This window comes from Sander lucioperca, chromosome 24, assembly GCF_008315115.2.
Source record: "Sander lucioperca isolate FBNREF2018 chromosome 24, SLUC_FBN_1.2, whole genome shotgun sequence".
Lineage (NCBI taxonomy): Eukaryota > Metazoa > Chordata > Actinopteri > Perciformes > Percidae > Sander > Sander lucioperca.
The window spans coordinates 2134005-2157827 of NC_050196.1; the positions used below are offsets into that span (position 1 = coordinate 2134005).

General features: G+C 44.3%; 1 protein-coding gene across 5 annotated transcripts in view; it reads left to right on the forward strand.

Moving 5' to 3' along the window:
* zeb2b (zinc finger E-box binding homeobox 2b) overlaps window positions 1-19632 on the forward strand; it is a 107985-nt gene extending 88353 nt beyond the window's left edge. For 2 of the 5 annotated variants that reach the window (XM_031297790.2, XM_031297791.2), the window contains exons 4-10: window positions 1704-1772; window positions 4786-4974; window positions 6454-6668; window positions 10103-10211; window positions 10863-12868; window positions 15366-15546; window positions 17326-17900. In XM_031297790.2, the coding sequence (XP_031153650.1) occupies window positions 1704-1772; window positions 4786-4974; window positions 6454-6668; window positions 10103-10211; window positions 10863-12868; window positions 15366-15546; window positions 17326-17900 (3344 nt within the window). Of the gene's footprint in view, window positions 1-1703; window positions 1773-4785; window positions 4975-6453; window positions 6669-10102; window positions 10212-10862; window positions 12869-15365; window positions 15547-17325 lie in introns of all 5 variants that reach the window. The other 3 variants (XM_031297793.2, XM_031297795.2, XM_031297789.2) reach the window with 2 other exon arrangements.
* The last annotated feature ends 4191 nt before the right edge of the window (window positions 19633-23823 follow it).

Consider the following 23823-nt stretch of genomic DNA (forward strand, 5'->3'; position numbering starts at 1 on the left):
CCCCGGAATTGCGAGCCTCAGAAAAAGCATTCCGCAACTATTAAACCCATTGTCTTCAACTCTAAATAAAAACGATGTTTTGCTTCTGGCTTTTGTGTAGCAGGATAACATTATTATAAACAATACACCCACCACCTTTTCCTGTAATATCTCAGCCAGGTTTCTGTAATGTAGGCGCTCATCTTTTGTTTAATAGCTCAGGGAGAGTCAGATACATCAGATCCTGCTGTGCACTGTGGAGAAAGGGGGGTGGGGGGGGAATCTTCACAATGCAACACTTGTGACAATCCTTGCAGGAGCAGCACAGCAAGAACAGATGCGTGCAAGGCTCACAATGCAGGTTTCTTTTTAAAACACAAAGCCCCCCATGTTCTGGGAAGCACCTTGATTTAATTTTTTTTACCGCCGAGGCAGGGAAGGAGGGACCAGGGACTTCTTAAGCTGATTGTCCAGTCGGTGTCCTCCTGTCGACCGTGGATGGATGAATTTGTCAGACGAGGGGGTTTGTTTACGAGCCTGTCAATCTGCCGTTTATTTACAGCCACCTTTACCTGTGCCAGGACAATAACCGCCGCGTGCCATTATCCTGATTGGCAGTAAGAAACCTGTTCTGTTTACGTCAATGCTCCTGGAGGGGTTTAGTTATTCAAACATTTCTCAGAGCCAGCATTTCTGCGATTGGTGGTTCTCAATGTGGTAGCCTCTAAGTTTTAACACGCTGTCCATTTCATTGGGGCTTCGATCTTCAGTCCCAGTCGGGGGAACCAACTATTCACACTACACAGACACATTTTTATAATTGAACCACAAATGATTTGGACCTTGGATAGGCTCGTGGCAGACAGGAAAGTGGGGAGAGAGAGAGAGGGGGGGAAGACATGCAGCAAAGGGCCACAGGTCAGATTCCAACCCTGGGCTGCTGCGGTAAGGACTGAGCCTTGGTACGTGGGACGCACTCTACCAGGTGAGCTGCTAGGTCGCCCCTTAGCCTCTACATTTTAACACGCTGTTCCATTTCATTGGGGCTTCAGTTCAGTCTGACATACTTTTACCAGAGAGCGTGAATTCTTTGTCTCCACCCACCTGTGGTTTACCCCAACCAATGAGAATACTTCTGCCTCCAGAGCAGGTCTGCCCCCTGAGAAATGTTTGTGCAGCTAAAACTCTTAATTTGTGGTTAAGGCTTGTATTCCTTTTTTAGTTGGTAGCAAGGCACTAACTCTCTGCCCAGGGGTTGTGGCAAATTTAAAAAAACAAATGTGTGCGCTCACAACACAGCTTCGGAGAAGAACAAAAAAAAGCATCCACCAAATGACGTGATAAAACAAGCGTGATCCTGCATGCAGAGGATTGCAGCGGCGTCACAGCCAGGGAGTAATAAGCTCAGCCTGCGTGTTGGCTGGAGCTCTGCGATTGCTCAGGTGGATGTGCCGTGGTGTATTTAATCGCTCTCTTTGGCGATTGAAGCTTTCTTCGCCTCCCCCCGCTGCCTGTTGTCATGTTTAAGGTAAATAAGTCACTGTCTGGCCCAGATGATAGCATTCATTAAGCATGCCGAACAAAGCGGCGGCGTGCTGCGATGCACAGTGGTGCCTTTATTGCTTTCCCCATACCTTCCTTCTCCTCATTGTCAGCGTTTGTTGGTTTGCATGGTGCACAGAGGTACTCACCCCTCCTTTTCTCTTCTTCTTGTTTCTGTGCAGATGAAATAAAAGATGACTTTGACACCCTGGGCCCTGACACCACTTTGCAGGCAGTAGGAAACGGTACAGGTGAGATGACTGAACATGTTAAATGTCTGTGTGTGTGTGTGTGTGTGTGTGTGTGTGTGTGTGTGTGTGTTTTTGTGTGAATGTGTGGCTGGTTTCCCTGGCAGTGTACTTTCTGCATTTGCGCCATGCTTTTCAAGCAGTCTGTCCCCATCTTTTTTAGCCCCTGACCCTTTTAAAATGAAGCAATATCTACTTGCAATAACTCGCCACGGGATGCTCAAGTTTTTTTTCTTCTCCAGAACCTTTAGAGTGGCTCGTTCAAAGGGATGTTGTCAATGTAATAATATTTCAATACTTTACATCCAAATTCAAGGTTATTTTTTTTTTTTAGATTGGCAATTTGTATTTACATACAAAACATAGAACTTTCAACATTCGTCATCACCACCCACCCAGACAAAAATCAAGAAAAGATGACACAGTAACGACAATATTCCAGACCTTTCAACAAAATACTAACAAAATTGACAATAACCCATATAAACATATGTATAAATGACAACACCATAAGCCCATCATACACGTCTCTCCCCAGCACAAAGCTTCTTAGGAGCCCTCTAGAAAGCTCAGGTACATTCCCCGTTTTCTAGTGTAGACATCTGATCTGACAAACCGTTAATAGGACATCTTTCCAAACTCCGCCACCCTAGCCCCCTAGCCATCTCACAAGCCCATTCCTGGATTCAAGGTGGCACCCCTTCAATTCTACCATCCTCCTATCATTGAACTACTCTGGACCCACCTTCTTATGTGCTTATCCATCCTGTTTAGGATCGACCTATCTCTTAGAACAAATAATCTTACTTAAATGCATTGGCATTTCCGCCATTGTCTGCTTTGTTAATTTTGGTCGAATCAAAGTAAGTGGATTTTTTTGAGAAAGTTAAATTTACTGCTGAGCTACTGAGGAAGCGGCATTTGTCAACAAAGATAACTGCGAGGGAGCCGGCGAATGAATTCCCCAAAGATTTTGACGCCATGTATCCCGGTCCAAATGTATGGTCATTTTGTGCTTGTTTTCAGCCGTCCTGTTGAGCTAAGTGAGCCTCAAATGTGTGTTTGTGTCCCGTTGCCTACTCCTGGCGGAGCCCGAACCCTACCTGCCATTCTTCATTAAGCCACCAAAAGCTGATTTGCAGCCACACACCCCCCTCCCTCCCTTCCATGATATCATCCTGGCCACCCTAACAATTGGCCCCGGACGCTGTTTTGGTAAACCAGACTCACCCCACAGAACGCGCACACAGCCCCCACTTCAAAAACCCTCCCTTCAGCTTTAATTACTATTACGTTCTGCCCCATCGTGGTGTTTTCTCCCCTGTTTTCTCCCTGTGTTCTGACAATTTGGAGTGCAGCAAATGTTTTCCATTTTCGCTGCTTAGAGGAGTTTTGGAAACAATACCATGGCACCGCTGTGGAAGCTCCCCGCCACTAGATCACATGTGATTTCGTTTAAAGACATGAAGCAGTTTGATCACGTCCCCCGGTGCCAAAGCACACTTTGATCCAGGTGATTTCCTCCTTCACTGGAAGAAAAACACCGCTTGTTTCTCCTTTTTAAAGAAACAAGCCACATTTCTAGTTTTCCATGCAGAATGACTCCGAAAAACGTTAAAGATCAAGTGCTCATTTTTGAATTTGGCTGCGTGATAAAGAAGCCTGGCAGCGTCCTGCACTTCACCCCGGTCAATCATCAGTCAATCATAAAAAACAACAGCTATCGCGAAAACATTCAGCTCGACATTCAGCCCGACACTCACAATTAGCGGTGTTCAGAAGCCACACACAGAATGGTCTAATGAGAGTGCTGTAAATGATGCTATCACGCTTCTCAAAAGTGATCCATTGGCACCGATGACATTTCGTTGCCATTTTATTTATTTTTTTGACAACCAAATCTCTACTACCTTGACCTTTCGCAAATTGGACCGCAAAGTCATCACGGCCTAACAAATCGCTCTTTAAAGCTCACCTTGGCTCGCAGTCTAAAAAGCCTAATTAACAGGGCATGAAGTCTGATGAGACGTCACTCGTTTTTTTTGGTCTCGACAAAGCCAAACAGCCTGCAGAATTTCTTCAGGTTGTAAATAGTGCGCGGGTGCATGTGCGCGCACGTGAGTGCGTGCATTTTGAAAGTCGGCCATCCCCTTGACTAATGAAGGCTGCTGATTTCTTTTAGCTCCGGTTTGTTTTTTTGGAGGCAGCTATCTCCACACTGCAGCTTAAGAGTTTCCCTGAAGAGAAGGGACTGGGAAATAATTTGAGAGAAACGCATTGTGTGGCCTCAGCACTTTGGCTGGCTTAAGATACATTCTGCTCAGCTATGGCAGAGCATGTCTCTCTATCTCTCTCTCTCTCTCTCTATCTCTATCTCTCTCTCTCTCTCTCTCTCTCTCTTCTTTGACACTGGTTTGTGGTTTGGCCCCGGTAATCTGTTCAACACAGAATCAACAAAAGCCACAGTCTCTTGATTGACCTTATATGTGAAAGTCGATATAAAGAAACGTGGCTCTGTTGCTGATTAAGCTGGGCTTGTATATGTACGTATCTGAGAGTGTGTGTGAGTGTTTTCCTTTTTTTATTGTACAGCCCTAAACTCCTAACTCAAAATCAGATTTAATGTCATGAGTAAATTAGGTCAGTGGAGATTTTTTTTTCACACGTTGCTCCTCAGCAGCTTCGTGGTAGCGCGTTTATCTCCGACTCCTGGCCGGATTAAGTTACGGTTCTTATTTTAGCCGGCATGGCGTGACAAGCATACCCAGTAATTTAGATGTATTCTCCCCAAAGCATGGCTGTAATGTTTTAGGGTGGCTGTCCTCATCGCATTTCCACCAAGATGTACCCAATATCCTTCTGTAAGAACATTTCTCAGGGGAAGGAATGAATCCAATTTATATTTATTCCTCCCCCTCCTCCCTCTGTCGGTCTCCTCCCTTTCACTGACTGACTCTCTCTCTCTCTCTCTCTCTCTCTCTCTCTCTCTCTCTCTCTCCCCCTCCCTCCTCTTCAGTCAAGAGCGTCGATTGCACTTCAGAGTTCGAGGACTTTTTTGCCAAGCGGAAGCTGGACGACGGCGACAGTCACGTGGTGAGCATCGCAGAGTACCTGCAGCGGGGCGACACCGCCATCATCTACCCAGAAGCCCCGGAGGAGCTGTCCCGCCTGGGCACGCCGGAGGCCACCGGTCCAGAGGAGAATGGTACGCATCCTGTCACGGGGCGGTGGGAGGGGGTCAACGCATTTTTATTTTATTTTTTTCACTGGGAGACTGCTGGTTCAACTCCTTAGAGCAGGGTGAAAGAGACACAGAGCAGGGACCACCTTCTACTTATATTGTATAAAATTAAGTTCCATATTAAACTGGGCTTACAATAACGTGTAGGGCGGCCTTAAGCCTTTATACATAAGTTTTTAGTGCATAGAATACTAAGCTATCTTTTAATGTTCCACATACATGTGGCACAGTGAATCCTTAGGATGAACTGGATCTGTGGATGGATACCTTAGGACCCCCTGTTGCAGATCCTTGCCTTAGAGAGACCAAAGATAAGAGTGCTGAAGTGAGATGTCACACAGCAATATGTATCTAAAGTTAGCTCAGTTTGCTAACATTAGCCACCATAAGCCAGTCTTTGCAGTAGCAGCAAATCTGAGTGTGGAATTTAAAAAGAAAAATGTATTAATTAAGTTTGTAGCAAGAGAAACGTGTTATTTCCTCTTTAAAAAGTTGCACCATCTTGCTTTAAAGCATTTTCAAAATGATTTCAACTAAGGTGCTGGGAATGTTAGGTGAGAGAGAGATTCATTTTTATACAATTCTTTTAATATCCAATTTTAAAAAAGGAATAATAATCTGCGTTGAACTGTGGCCTCCTCCTGTAGCCGTGCTGTCGCAGTAACAGATCAGCTTGCTCAGCTAACCTCCCCTGTACCAGCAAAGGTTAAAAAAGAGAGAGCAAGAGAAAGAAAAGGAGTCTGGACAGAGCAGCAGCTCTCCCCGCTGACACAACCGGGCAGCTGTTGGTCCCACAGATTCACCGGATGCCTTGGTGTTTACCTACAGTCTTAAGCAACAGCTGGGCAGGGGCTTGAAATCAGATAGTGCACCTCTGAGGCTCTCCGCAGGGACAGAACTGGAGGGGGGGAAGGGGGGGGTTGAATTGGAATGGGCTCATGATTCATGCTGCAGACGTGATGAACGTGTGAGTGGGAATAGCATTAAAAAGTGAGGGCTGTTTAAAGCAATTAGAAAGGTATGGGGGAATTATCTGTGTGTGTCAGGGAGTTTCTTTGCGTATGTGTCTGTGAGTTTGTGTACATGCAGTAGGACAAGGAAACCAGGGGTGCATGTAAAAGTGTGCGTGTGTCAGGGTGTTTCTGTGTGTTTGTGTACTGTACATGCAGTAGTAAAAGGAAACTGGGGGGCATGTAAAAGTGTGTGCTTGTGTGTGTGTGTGTGTGTGTGTGTGTGTGTGTGTGTGTGTGTGTGTGTGTGTGTGTGTGTGTGTCAGCGGATGCCAGGCTGACACTGCGGCTCTCATGTGGAGCAGATTGCACAGATAACTCCCATACCACTCTGGGCAGCCCGCCCGTTAGCTGCCATTGATTTGCTGACCTTTTGGCCCGCTTTCTCTTCCCCTTCCTCCCCTCCCCCCCCCTCCCGCTGTCTCCCGTGCAGACCTGCCACCTGGAACGCCAGATGCCTTCGCCCAACTGTTGACCTGCCCCTACTGCGACCGGGGCTACAAGCGTTTGACTTCGCTGAAGGAGCACATCAAGTACCGCCATGAGAAGAACGAGGAGAACTTCGCCTGCCCCCTGTGCAACTACACGTTTGCTTACCGCACTCAGCTTGAGCGGCATATGGCCACACACAAGCCTGCAAGGGATCAGGTTAGGGGGATTTACATTTTTTCTTCTTCTTCATCCTTGACTTCTCTCTCTATTTCTCCTCCTCCTCCTCCTCCTCCTCCTCCTCCTCTTCCTCTCTCTGTCCCCCGTTTCATTTCTAATGTGCTCTGATCCCTTCGGAGAAGACAGATCATTTTTTTCTGATTGGCAATCATTATTAATTTTTCATGGCATTTTGAAGATGCAGATCCTTTTAATGGTAATAACTTTAATTGAGGCCCTAAATGGTTTTTTGATGGCCCTTCCCTGATATAATTTTCCAGTCATCGTGTTCACGATCGAATGATTGTGTGAATTTCCAATTTGGAAAAAAAATGTATCAGCTCCCTTAACTTCACTCACACTCCTGGCCTTTAATGTTCCTTCCGCAGCCTGACATCGGAGTACTCCATCAAGTACCCCCCGCCCCCGCCCCTCCCCCCACTTCTAATTTCATGCACTGCATAAACATCTGTGTATACTTGAATTTTGTTCCCCGAGCGATTTATATGCTATATGTCTGAGATATAATGTGAATCTGCTGGCAGTTAGCATGAATCACCGTAAAGTCCTGTGAGGTGAAAACACATCCCGCAGTCACGGGCGTTTAACTCGCTTGTCAGCTTTAAGTTGAAGATGCGGTGGTGAGACAGATTGTGGCGAAAGTAAAAATGCACGCTTACACAGTTTTCGCACATTAGGGGGATAATTATAACTTCTCAGTCCACTAAAATTGAGCAGTACATTTTTAAAGAGGATGGAGTGTGTGTTTGTGCTTTGTAAGATGTTTATAAGTTGTGAATTAGTTTTCAATAAAAATGCAAAGGATACAAGATCTCTCTCAAATGTACAATAATGGGTCGAATTTTGTGATTTAGATGTAGCATTGAGAAAGTATTGTTGTCCTCTTATTGCGGCTATTCCAAGGCCTAAAAGCATAAAACTAGGTTTAGACATTTAAAAAGAATTCATTAAAAAATGAAGGTAAAACAGTAAAAAATTATAAAAATGGGCTCTTTTTGTGTTTCTCTGTTATGTTTTAGATTTCATTATAACTACAGGTTGTTTGTTGCCCTACACAATGCCTACAGCACTAATAAGCTAGCAGTGCTTCCTTTAAAAGAATGTGTATTTGCGTGACACAAATTTCTCATGAGCTTCCTCTGCTAGAAAAGCCCTTGTAATGTACACTCCCAGCCAGTCCCAGATGATACCGCGGCCCCTGATGCTTTGCGGTGTTCAGTCCCAGGTCGTGGGTGTTGTTGTGTAGTGCTCTCTGAAGCGAGAATGACAGGCTCAGACTGTGGCTGATTTGATCAGATGTCAGCAGCCAGCACTTTCACCTGATCTTACCAGCTGGGTGTAAACGTGAGCAGATGGGCCGGCCGAGTGAGCCGCAGCTCCCCAATCCTCATATTACAATGCTGTTGCTGCTCCCCCTCCAGAGTCGAGTCTGTGGCCAAAGACTCCCTTCTTTCTTTTTTTTTTTTTTCAAGAGCTGCAGGTCCTTCCGCAAAGCCGGGTTATCTTGATTTGTAAATTAGCCGGATTGTTTAAGTGGTGATCCTCGAGATGAGATGGGAGGGGATGTCTTACTCGTTTGATTTCTTTTCTGGGTGCACATAGATTCTCTGCAGGCGGCGCTCTGATTTCATGTCTTTTCAGTATCGGCCAAGCTCATTTTTATGCGAGACAAACCACAGACGTAATATCGATTCCTCTTCGCTGTGTTTTTAAAAAATATTTTTTAAAGAGCAATTTTTAAGGCGTTTTAGGCCTTTATTTTTTTATAGGACAGCGGAAGACATGAAAAGGGAGAGGGAGGCGGAACGACATGCAGCAAAAGGGCCGCAGGTCGGAGTCGAACCCGCGGCCGCTGCGTCATCTTCGCCGTGTTTAGGAGACGCTTGTATTCATGTGAAAACGTACGTATGGCAATTAAGATCACGGGAGGACTCCGGAGCACTCCGATTAACATAAAGAATAATGCACTGATAGGTAAACATGTGCTCGGCTGTTCTGTCTCGTATGTTTACAAGCCGTAATACTCCTCCTCCTCTTAACCAATTAGCCGAAATATGACTAATTAGGGGGTTATACATATGCAAACATCCAGTCGGGTCCCCGCCCACAAAGCAGCAGCGGTAAGCGTTTCACAGCGCGTTTTGCTGGGTGCCATTCACAATTAGGAGCGCGGAGTGATTGTCTTATTAGCAGTGGTGGCTGAGAGACTAAACTTAACCGGGCAGGGGTCCTTGAGGGGGGGCGAGGAAAAGGGATGGTGGATGGTGGTGCTGGAGGTGGAGGTGGCGGGGTGGGGGGGAGGCACCGAAGCAGCTGTTGCTGTTTGTTTATGCAACTCAGCAACATACGAGCGGTGGGGTCCCTCTCCGGCGCTTTGGCGCCCCCCCGACTCTCCCCGCTTGATCTTTGAAGGTTGGGGCTGTTTGAACAATTCCTCCCAGTCCTCCCAGTGTCCTGCGCGCCACCATCTGTCTCCCCAGGAATGTGGGTAGAGTCAGCACACACCCCAGCATTTGTCAAGGCTGAACTGGGAGGAGTTTGTGTGTGTGTGTGTGTGTGTGTGTGTGTGTGTGTGTCCCTCTGCAAGCTCCATGAATATGTCTTTCTTTTTTTTTTCTTTACAAACCATTTAACGTCCTCAACTCCCACTTGGAATGAATTGTTTGGTGAGTGAGGAGCCAGGTTTACACACCCTGTGTTGTTGTTGTCGTCGTCGTCCTCCTCGCTAGGCATTATATTTAGATTTTTTTTGTGTGTGTCTTTTCTTTCTGAGAACAGGCCCTGTTTGAATTGCAAATTTGACGGATTGCAACTGATGTTTACCTTTGAACAGAGAATCAAGGCCGGGCCTATACGCTTTGTTCTGTATCCTAAGATTATTAAAGAGACATTCAAGGTTTAAAAAAAAAATCCCTAATTACCGTAAGACATTTGAAACTGTTGTGAAGAAGTACTAAGTGTAATTCAAATGGTGTGAATACAGGTATGCGGGGTGAAAGAGCTCACCGAGGGATTGTGAATACCTCTCAGACTGATTAGGCCCAAATGAATGAAAAGTAGATCAGATCGGCGCTTCTAATGAAGGGGAAACGCTCTAAAAAAAGACTCTTTTCATTTATTCTATTTTCTGGGCTGCCAAATTCTAAAGGCATGCCTCCTTTGGCTGAAGAGCCAGGAAATTAAAAAGGTATGTGATTCTCTCTGTTATCAACGCCGCTGCCTGTAGTCGCTCAACAGAGGTGGGAGTAGAAAGCCAAGAAGCTTCGCTTGGCAACAGGAGCCGTTTTGGCTTTGCCGCTTGTTGTCATGCTGACCGATTGTGATTATTTGACTGAACTCTCAACCCCACGATGTTTGGGCATTTCTTTTAAAACGGGAATCTCTCTCTTTCTCTTTCTCTTTTTCTCTCGCAGCACCAACTGCTCAACCAAGCAGCCGGCAACCGCAAGTTCAAATGCACCGAGTGTGGCAAGGCCTTCAAATACAAGCACCATCTGAAGGAACACCTCCGGATTCATAGCGGTGAGTGGCGGGAGGGATGCTGCCCTGCTCTTTGAATATTCATAACCGTGATTTAAGAACACCATGAATCTGCAGAAATCCCTTTGGGTTTATTTTGGACCCTCCCTGCTGTTGATGGACACTCAACTCTGCTGTGTTAAGAATCAGTCCAGTCGCCAAATACAGTATTTGCTTAGATGTGTGTGTGTGTGTGTGTGTGTGTGTGTGTGTGTGTGTGTGTGTGTGTGTGTGTGTGTGTGTGTGTGAAGCATACAGTATCAGCAAATTTCATTTCAGTTATTAGTTTGTCAGGGACAATTGATCAGCAGAGACACTAAGTGAGGCAGAGTGTTTTTTGATTGCTTAATTTCCCAAATTACCAAACTTTTATTTCCTTTTTCTTTTTTTTGAAAATATGGGGGAATTTATTACTGCACTGTAACTTTTACTTAGTCTTACTTGTTCTAATGCGTTCCTTTACCTTATGTAAAGCGCTTTGAATTGCCTTTATGTCAAATGTGCCTTAGAAATATTCTAATCGCAAATGAGAAAATGACAAGTTGAGCTTAACTTGAACATGTCATTGTTGATTAATGTGCAGTGTCCCCGTAAAAATAAAAGATATAATTCATATCAGTCTTTCTCATTGCGCAATATATTTTTTTGTTCCAGGAGAAAAACCGTATGAGTGCCCCAACTGCAAGAAGCGTTTCTCCCACTCTGGCTCCTACAGTTCCCACATAAGCAGCAAAAAGTGCATCGGTCTGATCGCCGTCAACGGCAGGATGCGCGGCAGCATGAAGACGGGCTCCTCCCCCACATCTTCCTCCTCCTCGCCCACCAACACCGCCATCACCCAGCTTCGGCAGAAGCTGGAGAACGGCAAGCCGCTCAGCCTCGCCGAACACAACAGCCACCTGAGCATCAAGACTGAGCCGCTTGACTTCAACGACTACAAGCTGATGATGGCGTCGCACGGCTTCGGCGCCCCCGGGCCGTTCATGAACGGAGGCATGGGAGGGAACAGCCCGCTGGGGGTCCACCACAACTCAACGGCCCAGAGCCCCTTGCAGCACCTGGGGATGGGCGGGCTGGAGTCGCAGCTTCTGTGCTACCCGGGGCCGCTGGGGAACAACCTGAGCGAGGTGCAGAAGGTTCTCCAGATCGTGGACAACACCGTGTGCAGGCAGAAGATGGACTGCAAGCCCGAGGAGCTCTCCCGGCTCAAGGCCTACATGAAGGAGCTGGGCTCCCAGGTGGAGGAGCACAAACAGGCGCTGACATCCGCGGGCGCTCAGGTCGGTCTTCCGCTCGTCGATCACAACGGCGCCACTAAAAGCATCATCGACTACACGCTGGAGAAAGTGAACGAAGCCAAAGCCTGCCTCCAGAGCCTGACGACAGACTCAAAGAGGCAGATTAGCAATATCAAACGAGAGAAAGCCAACCACATGCTCGAGGGAAGCGTGGACGAGAAGGTGCAGGAAAATACCATGTTTACACCTTATGCTTGCCAATATTGCAAAGAAAGCTTCAACGGGCCAATACCTTTGCATCAGCACGAGCGCTACCTGTGTAAAATGAACGAGGAGATAAAAGCCGTGCTGCAGCCCAGCGAGAACTTGATGCCCAACAAACCAGGGATATTCATGGAGAAGAACACCCACTTGTCCTCCTCCATGTTGTGCGAGAAGGGACTCACTGGGCCCCTTCACCCTTACAGGGACCACATGTCCGTGCTGAAGGCGTATTTTGCCATGAACATGGAGCCCAACTCGGAGGAGCTGCTGAAGATTTCCATAGCGGTCGGCCTTCCTCAGGAATTCGTCAAGGAGTGGTTTGAGCAGCGAAAGATGTACCAGTACGGCACTACCAGAACCCCACCACTGGAGCACAGGCACAACATGGATATGGTCGCCGGAACAAACAACCACCACACTCCGCAGAAAGACTCTATGGCAGCTAGGTCACCTGTGTCTCTCATGAAACCTACGGACCGCATCACATCGCCCTCCATAGCGGAGCTCCACAACAACGTCAACAACTGTGACAACGCGCTCAGACATTTGAAAAACCACCAGTACGGCACTGGCAAACCCGCAGGTGAAAAGTTGGACCACTCCCGCAGCAACACCCCCTCGCCGCTAAATCTGTCCTCCACATCTTCCAAAAACTCTCACAGCAGCTCCTACACTCCGAACAGCTTGACTTCCGAAGACCTGCAGGCCGAGCCGCTGGACCTCTCTCTGCCGAGACTAATGAAGGAACCCAAGCATGCACTGACTGTCAAAAGCAGACCTAAAGTCAACAGCATCGCCATCGACCATAACAGCATCCCCTCTCCTCGCGAGCACTTCGAAGAGCCTTTGAACTTGGCCTATCTGAAGAAGGAATTCTCAGGCTCTACCAACAACGGAAACCTTGAAAAAAGCACTAGCCCCCTCTTCGGCATGAACCCATTTGCTGCCAAACCCCTGTACTCACTTCCACCTCAGAGCGCTTTCCCACCTGCCACATTCATGCCCCCGATGCAGGCCAGCATACCGGGTCTCAGGCCCTATCCGGGCATGGATCAAATGGGCTTCCTACCACACATGGCCTACACTTACGCAGCAGGGGCAGCTACCTTTGCCGAGATGCAGCAGAGGAGAAAGTACCAGCGGAAACCAGGTTTCCAGGTAAATAAGCCACCTGTGGTTTTGTAAAAAAGCCCCAGGCTCACTCAGATTCCCTAAAATGATCTGAACTCATTTCTGTACTAATTAAAAAAAAAAAAAAAAAAACGATTTCCGAGCCAGGAGCGCGAAACGCTCACCTGAAGTAGACCGAACTGGCAAAGGAGAGGGAGATAAACAGCTGGGAGGGGTGTGAGGGGAGAAGTGAAATGTAGTCAGTGGTGTCATGGAGGAACAGGGGTCTTTAAGAGGTTCAGGTGTTTACAGAGCAGGATAGATATATGGAGGGGATGAGCCCAAATAACAACAGCTTCAGTTGGGTTTTTGCACCCCAAGTTAATGAACATTTGAATCATTATCTGGCGAAAATGCCAAATAATTGCTGTCAACAGCTTCTCAAATCTACTGCATCTTGTGATATATACTGTTGTAAATGAAATGTTTTTGGGTTTTGGACTGTTGGTTGGAAGAGCAAAAAAATAGGCAAATTGAAGATGCAATATCGGGCCCCTGGAAGCCATTTTCTGACATTTCGTCGATTATTCCAAAACATTATCTACCTATGAATTAATAAGAATGCAAATAATCTTTAGTTGAAGTCCTTTATTTTATTTTTTTTTTTTTAACAGCTGTCAGATAGTGTAATGAAACTTGCCTCTGCCTCCTAACTTAATAAGTCTCTAAACCCGGAGTTACATTTGTTGATATTTTTTATAATTGTCCATATAAAGGGTTAAAATATATAGAGAATAATACAATTTTACCATCAAAGAGGTCTAATGTAAGCTTTAAAAAAAGCATATTGGCACAAAACATTAGACAGCATCAGCTTCAAATAAACAACAGGAACGATATTGGCCCTTAAAATCTCATCTCCGTATAAAGTCATAATTGTTACCACTCTGCACATTAAATTTCTCCCTCTGCTGTATGTTGAATACATTAATGCTCCTGACTCCAGCGCTGGCCCTGAACTCAGACATTTTGTTATTAAATATGGGTGAAAGAAAAAAAAATTAAAAAAAATGACAAAGGTGAGCCCCGGAGCTGTGCACTTTCTCTGAAAATTTCCCCGTCGCAACTTTGCTGCATTTTAAAAGCGAGCCACAGCCCAAAATGAGCTTCTCCATGTGGATTAATAATGCACAATGTCTCCATGTTCATTACCACTGAATGCTGAAGGCTGTTTAACATAGAGGGGAACCATTTTGATGAAGAAAAAAAAAAAAAAGTATTAATAATGTTTCCTATTCTAAGTTATTAAATTAGATTTTAAAAATACAGCTACGGGCGTTTAGTTCAAATTGATTGCCGAGTGATATGGTCCCTTCTTAAAACACAGTGTCCTCACATTATCACACACACACACACACACACACACACACACACAGAGAGCTTCATGGCTCAATATTGGCCATTAAGGTGCACCTTTTGATTTGAATCATTATATGAGATTGCAATTTTCCTCCTAATGTTGTAATATTGTTCCCCATCAATTCATAGTTTGAGACTAATCTTCGTCATAAAAGATCATTTTAAAGGAATCTAGCGGAATTAACACTCCTGTACAAAATGAGACCACCATTAGTGGCGGAGTTTCATAATGGCCGAGCGTGTCAGTTATAGATGGGCGATATTACTCCGGAGCTGAAAGTTTTATGAAGAAATCAACGCTGGTAATTAAAATTGCATGAGAAACATGAAGCATAGTGTGTGATTGTTTGGGAGTTCTATCTAGTGACATATATATATATATATATATATATATATATATATATATATATATATATTTTCTAAGAATTAAACTTGGGGTTTTTGTGTTTTTGGTGTTTTCATGTTAACAATTAGCACATGAACACATCTTCTTGTTGTACTTGCTACATGCTACAAACATAGGTGTAATTTAGGGGGGGTTACAACCCCTCCCCCCAACAATCAAAACTGGGCTTTTTTCCCCTAATTTCTTGTCGCTCTTTTGGACATTTTCCCGATGTTTTTGTCACCTTTTTCGAGTGTTTTGTTGGACACTTTTTTTTCGAAGTGTTTGCCGCCTTTTTGAGTTTTTTGTTGTTGAAGTTTTTGTCGCCTTTTGACGTTTCTGCTGGTTTTTTTCGAGTGTTTTTTTACGCTTCTTTCAACATTTTTGTCTCTTTATTTCGAGTTTTTTTGTGACAGTTTTTAGTCCTTTTTTAGACCTCCCCCCCACCCCCAAATGTTAAACCCAAAGTTACGCCCTTGGCTACAAATGACCTTACTGTGCAGCATATAGAAATCACATCAAGAGATTACACAGCTTTCTAGACAAAATAATACGCTAAAAAAACCCTCAAAAATAAAAGCTGAAGTCAGTAAATGTTGCAGCTTTCCTTCAAATGATTCCAAACCAAGTGACTTGCTGAGCGACTAATTTAATAGATAAAGTGCAACCCTTTGTCACGCACCCAACTCATTATTTCTTTGTTTTTCTCTTTTTTTTCTTCCCTCTCTCTGTTTTCTAAAGGGGGACCTGCTCGACGGTACACCAGATTACATGTCAGGGCTGGACGACATGACAGACCCCGACTCCTGTCTGTCGCGGAAGAAGATTAAAAAGACCGAAAGTGGTATGTACGCGTGTGACTTGTGCGACAAAACATTCCAGAAGAGCAGTTCCCTTCTAAGACACAAATATGAACACACAGGTATATACTGTTCTAGACCCTTATTTTAAACCCCATTGCTTTATTTTTTTTTATGTTTCAAATGTTTGTGTTTTCCAAATCCTCTTCACTATGAATATATATATATTTTATGTTACCCCCCCCCTTTTTCTCCTTCTTTCCTTTCTTTGTTTGAACCCTTAAGTTGTATAATGTAAAAACTTGCGTCTTCGTCGACAGGGTTTGAGATTCTTTGACTTTGCAATGCGTTTGAAAGCTTTGTGTTCTTTTTCTAAAATATCAAGAGCCATATATATATATATATATATATATATATATAAAGTCTGTAATGAATGCAGGTAGGCAAGCAAAGGGAGACTTCAGCTATCTTTCCAAGCCATTGTACTCTTTATTTTCCCAATCATATCCTGCCGTATTAACCATTTTGCTATCTTAAAAGACACACATCAATTCACCTAGATATAGAAAGCCAGAAAAAAAGGCCCCCCGAACGCCTTCATCGGCACCCATTATTGGCGATAGATCACATCAGGCGAGTATTGCTCAGAAGCTTCAGAGCGCTGATAACAAGCCTTTCATTGTAGTTATTATACAGAGATCCTCTTTCATGAGGTTGCATCATTTGTTTTATCCGCTATCTGTAGCCGAGCGCTGCGTGCTTCATGCAGCCTCCGCGTTATCTGCTCGGACATAAAAGGAAAGGGAGGGTGCACCGTCAGAACAGTGCGCTGAACTCTTTACAAAAAAAGAGGAGAAAAAAAGGGGGTGCGTTATCGCCACAACGCCCCTGCGTCTTGCTCAGAACGCGGCGCTTTTCATGATCGCGTCAGCGTGTGTGTTTGTTTTGAACACTATTAGAAGTGCAGTTCAACCGGCCACATGTTGGACAGAAGTGCAGTTTTATAAAGCCTGTCGGCTTGCGGACCCTCGATTTGTGTGAGGCTCACAGCCATTTATATTCCCACCCATGCTGAGCGGCAGTGAATGAGGAGATGAAGAAAATGAGATGTTTGGGAAGTTATTAGTAGTAACCCTAACCCTAAAAAACAAAAGATGCAGGTAACTTTAGGTCTAAGAGGAACTCTTAAGTGTAACAGCAGCCGTGTGGCCACATTACAAGCCAGAGGGACAATTATTCAGCCAGACAGTTTATGGCCCCGTGTCATAACAACTAGCTCACCCTGCCTTTGTGGCCAGCTCGGGTTTCTCATTTCAGCTTTGGCATCCAAAAGCATCCCGTCACATTTTGGTAGACGGTGGAGCCCCAGCCAAAAAACCTAACGGAGGGCCAGGCATCCCCATGAACTTGAATTGTGTTAGGAGATAAGCAGGGTAACCCCCTCGGTGCATCGGTGCATCCATTCTCCTCCACCCCCCCACCCCCCCAACAGCACATTTCAGATTTGTTTACTCCTTTGTCGAGCCTTCTGTTTGTTTGCTTTGCGGTAGGATTTCTGTTGCATTCATCAGTGTGGCACGCAGGCCCAAAATAAGTAGTTGTGGTTGAGTTTCTCCATGCTTTAACCACAGGAGGGAATTTCCATAATGTAGGCCCGTGAATGCGAGCGCACTTTCTCATTTTGAATAAACAAATAGCCCTAAGTCGTAAGTCAAAGTTTGATTTTAATGCTCCGTGATGTCATTTTCTTACTCCATGCCATCCAAGTCATCCGAGTTTTTCCTCAACATTTTATGCTTTTCTTCTGACTCGTGTGATGTGTTGTGTAGCAGCAGGACAAGCGGGGCAGGCTCACTCACGTTCCCCCTTCCCCCCCCTTTGGGTTTTGTGTGTCTCTGCAGGCAAGCGGCCGCACCAGTGCCAGATCTGCAAGAAAGCCTTCAAACACAAACACCATCTCATCGAGCACTCGCGGCTGCACTCGGGGGAGAAGCCCTACCAGTGCGACAAGTGCGGGAAGCGGTTCTCGCACTCGGGCTCCTACTCGCAGCACATGAACCACCGCTACTCCTACTGCAAGCGGGAGGCAGAGGAGCGGGAGGCGGCGGAGCGGGAGGCCCGCGAGAAGGGCCACCTGGAGCCCACGGAGCTGCTGATGAGCCGGGCGTACTTGCAGGGCATGACGCCTCAGGGCTACCCGGAGATGGCGGAGCGCGAGGCCATCCTGAGGCACGACGGCGTGAACGGAGGGATGCGAGAGGGACGGAAGGAAGTGGACGGAGCGTACGCGAAGATGGGACGGAGGGACGAGGAGTTCGAGGAGGAGTTTGAGGAGGAGAGCAAGAGCATGGACACGGACGCGGACACGTTGCGGGACGAGGAGGAGAACGGAGAGCACTCGATGGACGATAGCTCGCTGGACGGCAAAACGGAAACCAAATCGGATCACGAGGACGGGATGGAGGACGGCATGTGAATCGGCGAAGGGCGTTTTTTTTTTTTTTTTTTTTTTTTCCTTCGAAAAAGCTTCCCATCTTAAGAGTTTTTAAGTTTCTCTCTTTGGGTTTCAGTATTCTTACCTGCTCGGCTTTAAAACCAAACGCCGTGTTTTAAGCCGTAGACGTGCACGTGCCTGAAGCTTCAGGGAAGCTTTCTTTGACAGACTCCTCGAGGGAGGGAGGGAGGGAGGGAGGGAGGGGGAGGTGGGGGGAGGTAAAGATGTCTGCTGAACAATACATGGACTCAAAAGTCAATCCGGAGGAGGGCGTCGATGGGAAGGGAGGCATGGGTTTGTGAAATAAGCTGCATTATGCAAACCGAACAATGGACAAATGAATACATTTAAAAAAAAAATGTACAGTACTAAGGCCTAAAAATATGTGTGGTGCTAACCTCCTCAAATAACCCCATCCCCCCGCCCCCCGTGTTCCATAGTATTTATAGCACAACTAGTGACTTGTACAAATTGCACTCCGCTTCTATAATCATGAACAAAAATAATAAAAAAGTATTGCCTATGTATATATTTATACAGTGTTGGAAAAAGAGCAGTAGTGTCTGCACTACAGTCCTTCGATATTACCTTTTGTTATCACCTACCTACCTTCCTACCTACCTACGGTGTTGTCTTTAGTTTTTGCCATGTTGCCGGGGCCACAAACATCTCCAGCCACACTATGTTAGGCCTCTGAATCAAACGTCAAAATGAAGGAATTTAAACAAAAAGACTGTAATGAAGGAGCTTTCTTTTTTTTTTTTTTAAAGAGGATGAAGTTTTAAAGAGAGACCTTCGTTTTAAGGGAAAATACAGTTTATGGACAGATGGTATTTCGGGGTGGGGGGGGGGTGAAGGACGAAGCCTTTGTAAGGTGTTTTTGATAAGAAAAAAGAAGCCTTATATGCAAACCTTTTAACCTGTGTGTTTTTCTGCAAGTGCCACCCTCGTATTGTGTAAAAGGAAAGGTTAATTTTTAGTTTCACCAGCTTTCAGTATTATGAAATGGTTCACCGTTGTTCTTTGAAGCATCCGTGTCAGTATTAATAAGACGTGTAGGCAGCAGTTCCTTAGTTTACATTATGTTGTGCAATGTTTTCTCAGTTTCTTTGAACTTTTGTCAGTATTACACCAAACCTTATTTTTTTTTATTTTTTTTTTGAAAACAATAAATTGCATTTCATTTTATTTGTAGGTTGAAAAAAAAAAAAAAACATTATTTATGTGGCCCATTTTATATTTCCTAATTTTATTTATTTCCTACTGTTGTGTACAGTACTATAGTTCTTCAATATATAGATATATTTTAGTAAAAAGGAACATGGTGTCGATCATAGGGGCAAATTTTACGTAAAGAGAGCATTTATTGTGTTTTGAAACATTGTGAAATGCGAAAGTTTAATCTTATTTTATTTTTATTTTTCCTTTTATTTTCCAGCTTGTGGGAAATTCCAAAATTTGGGAACTTTTATACAATTGTGAAAACACTGTATTTTCGACTGAAAAAAAAAATTCCACTTTCTTCATCTTTGTTTTCTTTTTTTAAGCTGAAAAAAAAAAATGAAGAGGGACTGTTAAATACTATGTATGATATCATGACTGAAGAAGAATCTTTCCTGAAAATGTCTTTGTAAAAGTATTATTGAATTCTTAATTTGTAATTTCTCTTGAAAATGAACCCTGCTCGAATAAAAAGTAGCCAAATTACAGAGTACCAAACCGTCAGCGCTTCCTGTTTCTTCACCGAGAGCAAACTCCGCTCACTTTAAATTCTCTCCCAAAAACCGGAGATCTTTCTCTTCTCATATCCACTTTACACAGAAACCACTTTGGAACAAGTCGGTGCTCTCTCATTATTATGTTAATGGCATACAGTTTCATATTCCCGTTTCAAATGGATCAAAGTGAAATTGACCCCGGCCCTGCTGCTTATTAAGTCTCATTTTAAGGAAAAAAACCAGACATATATTCCACATCTTTTCACCTGTATTTGTATTTGTCAGCGGTGGGATGTAACTAAGTACATGTACTCTACTACTGTACCAAAGTCCAAATGTTGAGGTACATTTACTTTACTTGAGTCTTTTCTTTTCATGCCACTTTCTACTTATACTCCGCTAAAAAAAATGTAAGATAATTTTTGGGGCATTTTCGGTATTTATTTTTGACAGGACAGCTGAAGACGTGATAGGGGAGAGAGAGAGGGAATGACATGCAGGGGGGCCGCCAAATTATTGTACATATTCAAAAACTATACATCAGCCTGTATCCAACCTATTTGTAAAGATAAATATTTTTTTATTTTTTATTTTCCACAACATTTATGAAAGGCTTACTGGCCTATAGCTAGTGTATATATATATATATATATATATAATTATAATATATATAGTAGCCATAAGGTAGCCATCCACAGATACAGTTAATCCTAAGGATTCACTGTGCCACATTTCAACATTAAAACATGATGTATAAATATATGAATATGTTAACACTTATTTGAATAGCTTAGCATTGTATGCGTGATAAATTGGTATGTGTAAAGGCTCTAGGCCACCCTACACGTTATTGTAGGCCCAGTTTAATATGCAACTTCATTTTATACAATATTATTAGAAGGGGGTTCCTGCTCCCTCTGAGGTCTAAGGGCATTTTCACATAACTTCTTAAATTTACCTTTTTAAGGTATTTGCATATAACTGATCCCCCTGTGTTTCATATCAAAATGATCAGAACAAACTCAGCTTTCTTTACACTTGTTCCAGAGCAAGGTGTAAAGAGATAATTTGGCGCTAAAGCCGAGACGTTGACATCCGCTTTTTGAAATTCCTCAAATCTCTTTTGAAAACAAACCTTAACTTATGACGTGTTGTACAAATTGTTTCGGTGCTTGAACTGAGTTTACCAAAGTCTTTAGGTTATATATGATTAAAGATAGTAAATAAATGTCTGAAATGAAATGTGACATCGCTTTTTGAGTAGGAGTGTTGTCAAACATCGTGTAGTGGAGCGTCTTTCGTCCTCAGAGGGTTAACGGGTCCTTGGCCTAAAAAAAAACAAACGCTGTAGACCTCTTGGACTAAATTAATTATCAAATACCAGAATAATGCAAATCTAACCGATTGATGACATTAACTGCTAGCTGCAGCCCTGAAATGATCAGTAGTTGTGTGCGTTGCTCACTGAGCGAGACAGGATCGAGTCGTCGTTCCATTTCTGCTTTTTCCAAATCTCATTTTGGAAAGTTTTCTTCAGGGCCTGACAGGTGGACTCCAGCAGCGCTGAAGGAGACGCTCGACTCCATTAGCCACTCTCACTGCGTTATGCAGATTCAAAGCAACATCAAAAGGGCCGAGATGAAAGCGCCGAAAGGTTGAGGGATGCCAAACATCAGAACGCGATTTGCATATTCCGATTCTCCTATCGATCGGCGTGCCATCGGATCATTCACCGACCGTCTCGCAGATAAAAGAGCGGGGTCTTAAATGATTAGCTGATGAATTTGATAATGTGCTGTGAACCCCGCCTGAACAATTACACATGCGGAGAAAAAAAAAATATGTGCCTGCGTGTTCGAGGCGAGCCAGAGCGAATCCTCTGGAGGGAATTGCTATCACTAAGAGAGAAACTTCAACCTTCCTCTGCTTTCATTTACATTTCACATCTATTAGACTCGCACACAAGCTTGGATTCGCAAGCAACTAACAGAAAAGGTCAAAGGTCGAGATGGGTGTGATGAAATATTCCTGCAACCGTAGAGTAGGTAGAGGCAGAGGAAAGCAAAGAGAGGATGCAGAGAGGACTCAGCTTCAGGATAGGACACAGAATAACTCCACTGCCATCCCTCTGTGTTGTCCGTTTGGATTCCAGTTGTCACTCTTTGAATATTGGCTGATACTGATGTTGATCCAATCCACGGATCAATACTGTCTGAGGCTATTAGCCCGGGCTCAAAGGAGGACGGCTTTTAATTGCATCGGGGCCGCATGATGGTGCCCTCAATCGATTTTTTGTGTACGTAATCATTTTGTTTTTCCCATAAATATGTTTTAATTGACGCATCATGCGCTTCATGCTTAATTTTCAAATGCAAAAAAAACATGAGCATTGCATCAGACAGTGATACTGAAAACTGATTCTAGTGTCCTTCTAGTCCTCTGAATAATCTGCAGCACTTAATCCCAGTCCTAGGCATTTTAAAAACATATTTGAACAGATTTGTATGATTGTACGTCTGCAGTTAAGTGCTTTTTCAGTCCTGATATGAAAGCAGTGCAATGTAGATGTTAGAAAACACATCAGAAATGTAATCAGGATGGTCCTCGCGCGAGGCAAAACATCCATTTTTTTTCATGTTTTACATTCTGCAAACATCTTTCAAATGCTTAAACCTGATCAGACCTCTTTAAAATTGTTCATATGTTGGAAAATGCAGACCTGTCTTGTCTCTGTTCTCAGTGCAGAGATTGTGATGTCTGCTCTGATGTAAAAATGGCGTTGGGAGTGCTGCCCGCCCGGCTCATAGAACATTTAAAAGGGAGGAAAAACAACAACACGAGCGTGTAGTAGTTATTCATACGAGTGTCATGCAGCCATATGCCTGGGCCAGATTGGTGGTGTATTTTGGACAGCTGAGCGCTAATGATTCACTGCTGGGCCTTGCATAGACCAAAGCTAAGTGTACATTTTGCCTCAGGCAACTCTGCTGCCTCCACAGATACACTTAGTAGTAAAACCGACTTGTTTGCATAGAAAACACTTCTCTGTCTCGTTTTTACTCGTCGTCTTCAAAACGTCCTCCTCTACCTGCATTTCTCAACTTTCTAGGGACAAAAAAAAAGACCATTTGTCATCATGCGGTATGTAGTTAAAGGCGCAGTGGCTCTCGGTTGTCAAGTTGACTTTATTTACACACCGCTTTAAAAACCAGCACGTAGATGTGCTTTAAGAAACAGGAGGGTTACAATATGGAAAAAGGGAGGCAGCGCATGGAACATCGGCAGCGAAATGAAGACGTAAGGGGGGGAAAAAGAGCACGCTTTAATGCACAAAATAAGAGCGATAGAGCATGACAGAACACGTCGGAGGCCAGTGAATGAAATGAGGTCTGAGGTTTGGTTGCAACTGAGGATTTGAAGTGTATGTTTTCCATGTTGAAGTCAGTCGGAGCTACACTGCAGAACAGATCAGTCTGTGAAACGGAACAAAAAAGTGACTCAGTGGTAGTTTTTACCACCCATGAAGAGGAGAAAGCTGCTCTCGGACGAATCAGGTAAACACTGGATGCTGCAGGGCAGGTGTAACCTACCAACACATTCTCACTCCCATCGCGTCAGAAAGTGACGCTTGGTCAGGTGCATTCGGCGTTTGTTATGGACGCAAAAAGTCTCCTTGAGCGTTTGGCCGGGACTCTTGGCATCACTTTTTGACGCTCTGGGTCGGGACGTATGTTTAACTGATATGCTGCACAAGAACGGGACAGTTAGGTTTAGGGAAAGATGGTGGGTGGGGTTACATAATGTATGTTTCAGTGACACGGGACATGAACCCCGGTCTCTTGGGTGAAAGTCCTGAGTTGTTTGATCCATACTACTCTACTGTTGTCTCTCTACATACTACTCTCTACTGTTGTCTCTCTACATACTACTCTCTACTGTTGTCTCTCTACATACTACTCTCTACTGTTGTCTCTCTACATACTACTCTCTACTGTTGTCTCTCTTCATACTACTCTCTACTGTTGTCTCTCTTAATACTACTCTCTACTGTTGTCTCTCTTAATACTACTCTCTACTGTTGTCTCTACATACTACTCTCTACTGCTGTCTCTCTTCATACTACTCTCTACTGCTGTCTCTCTACATACTACTCTCTACTGTTGTCTCTCTACATACTACTCTCTACT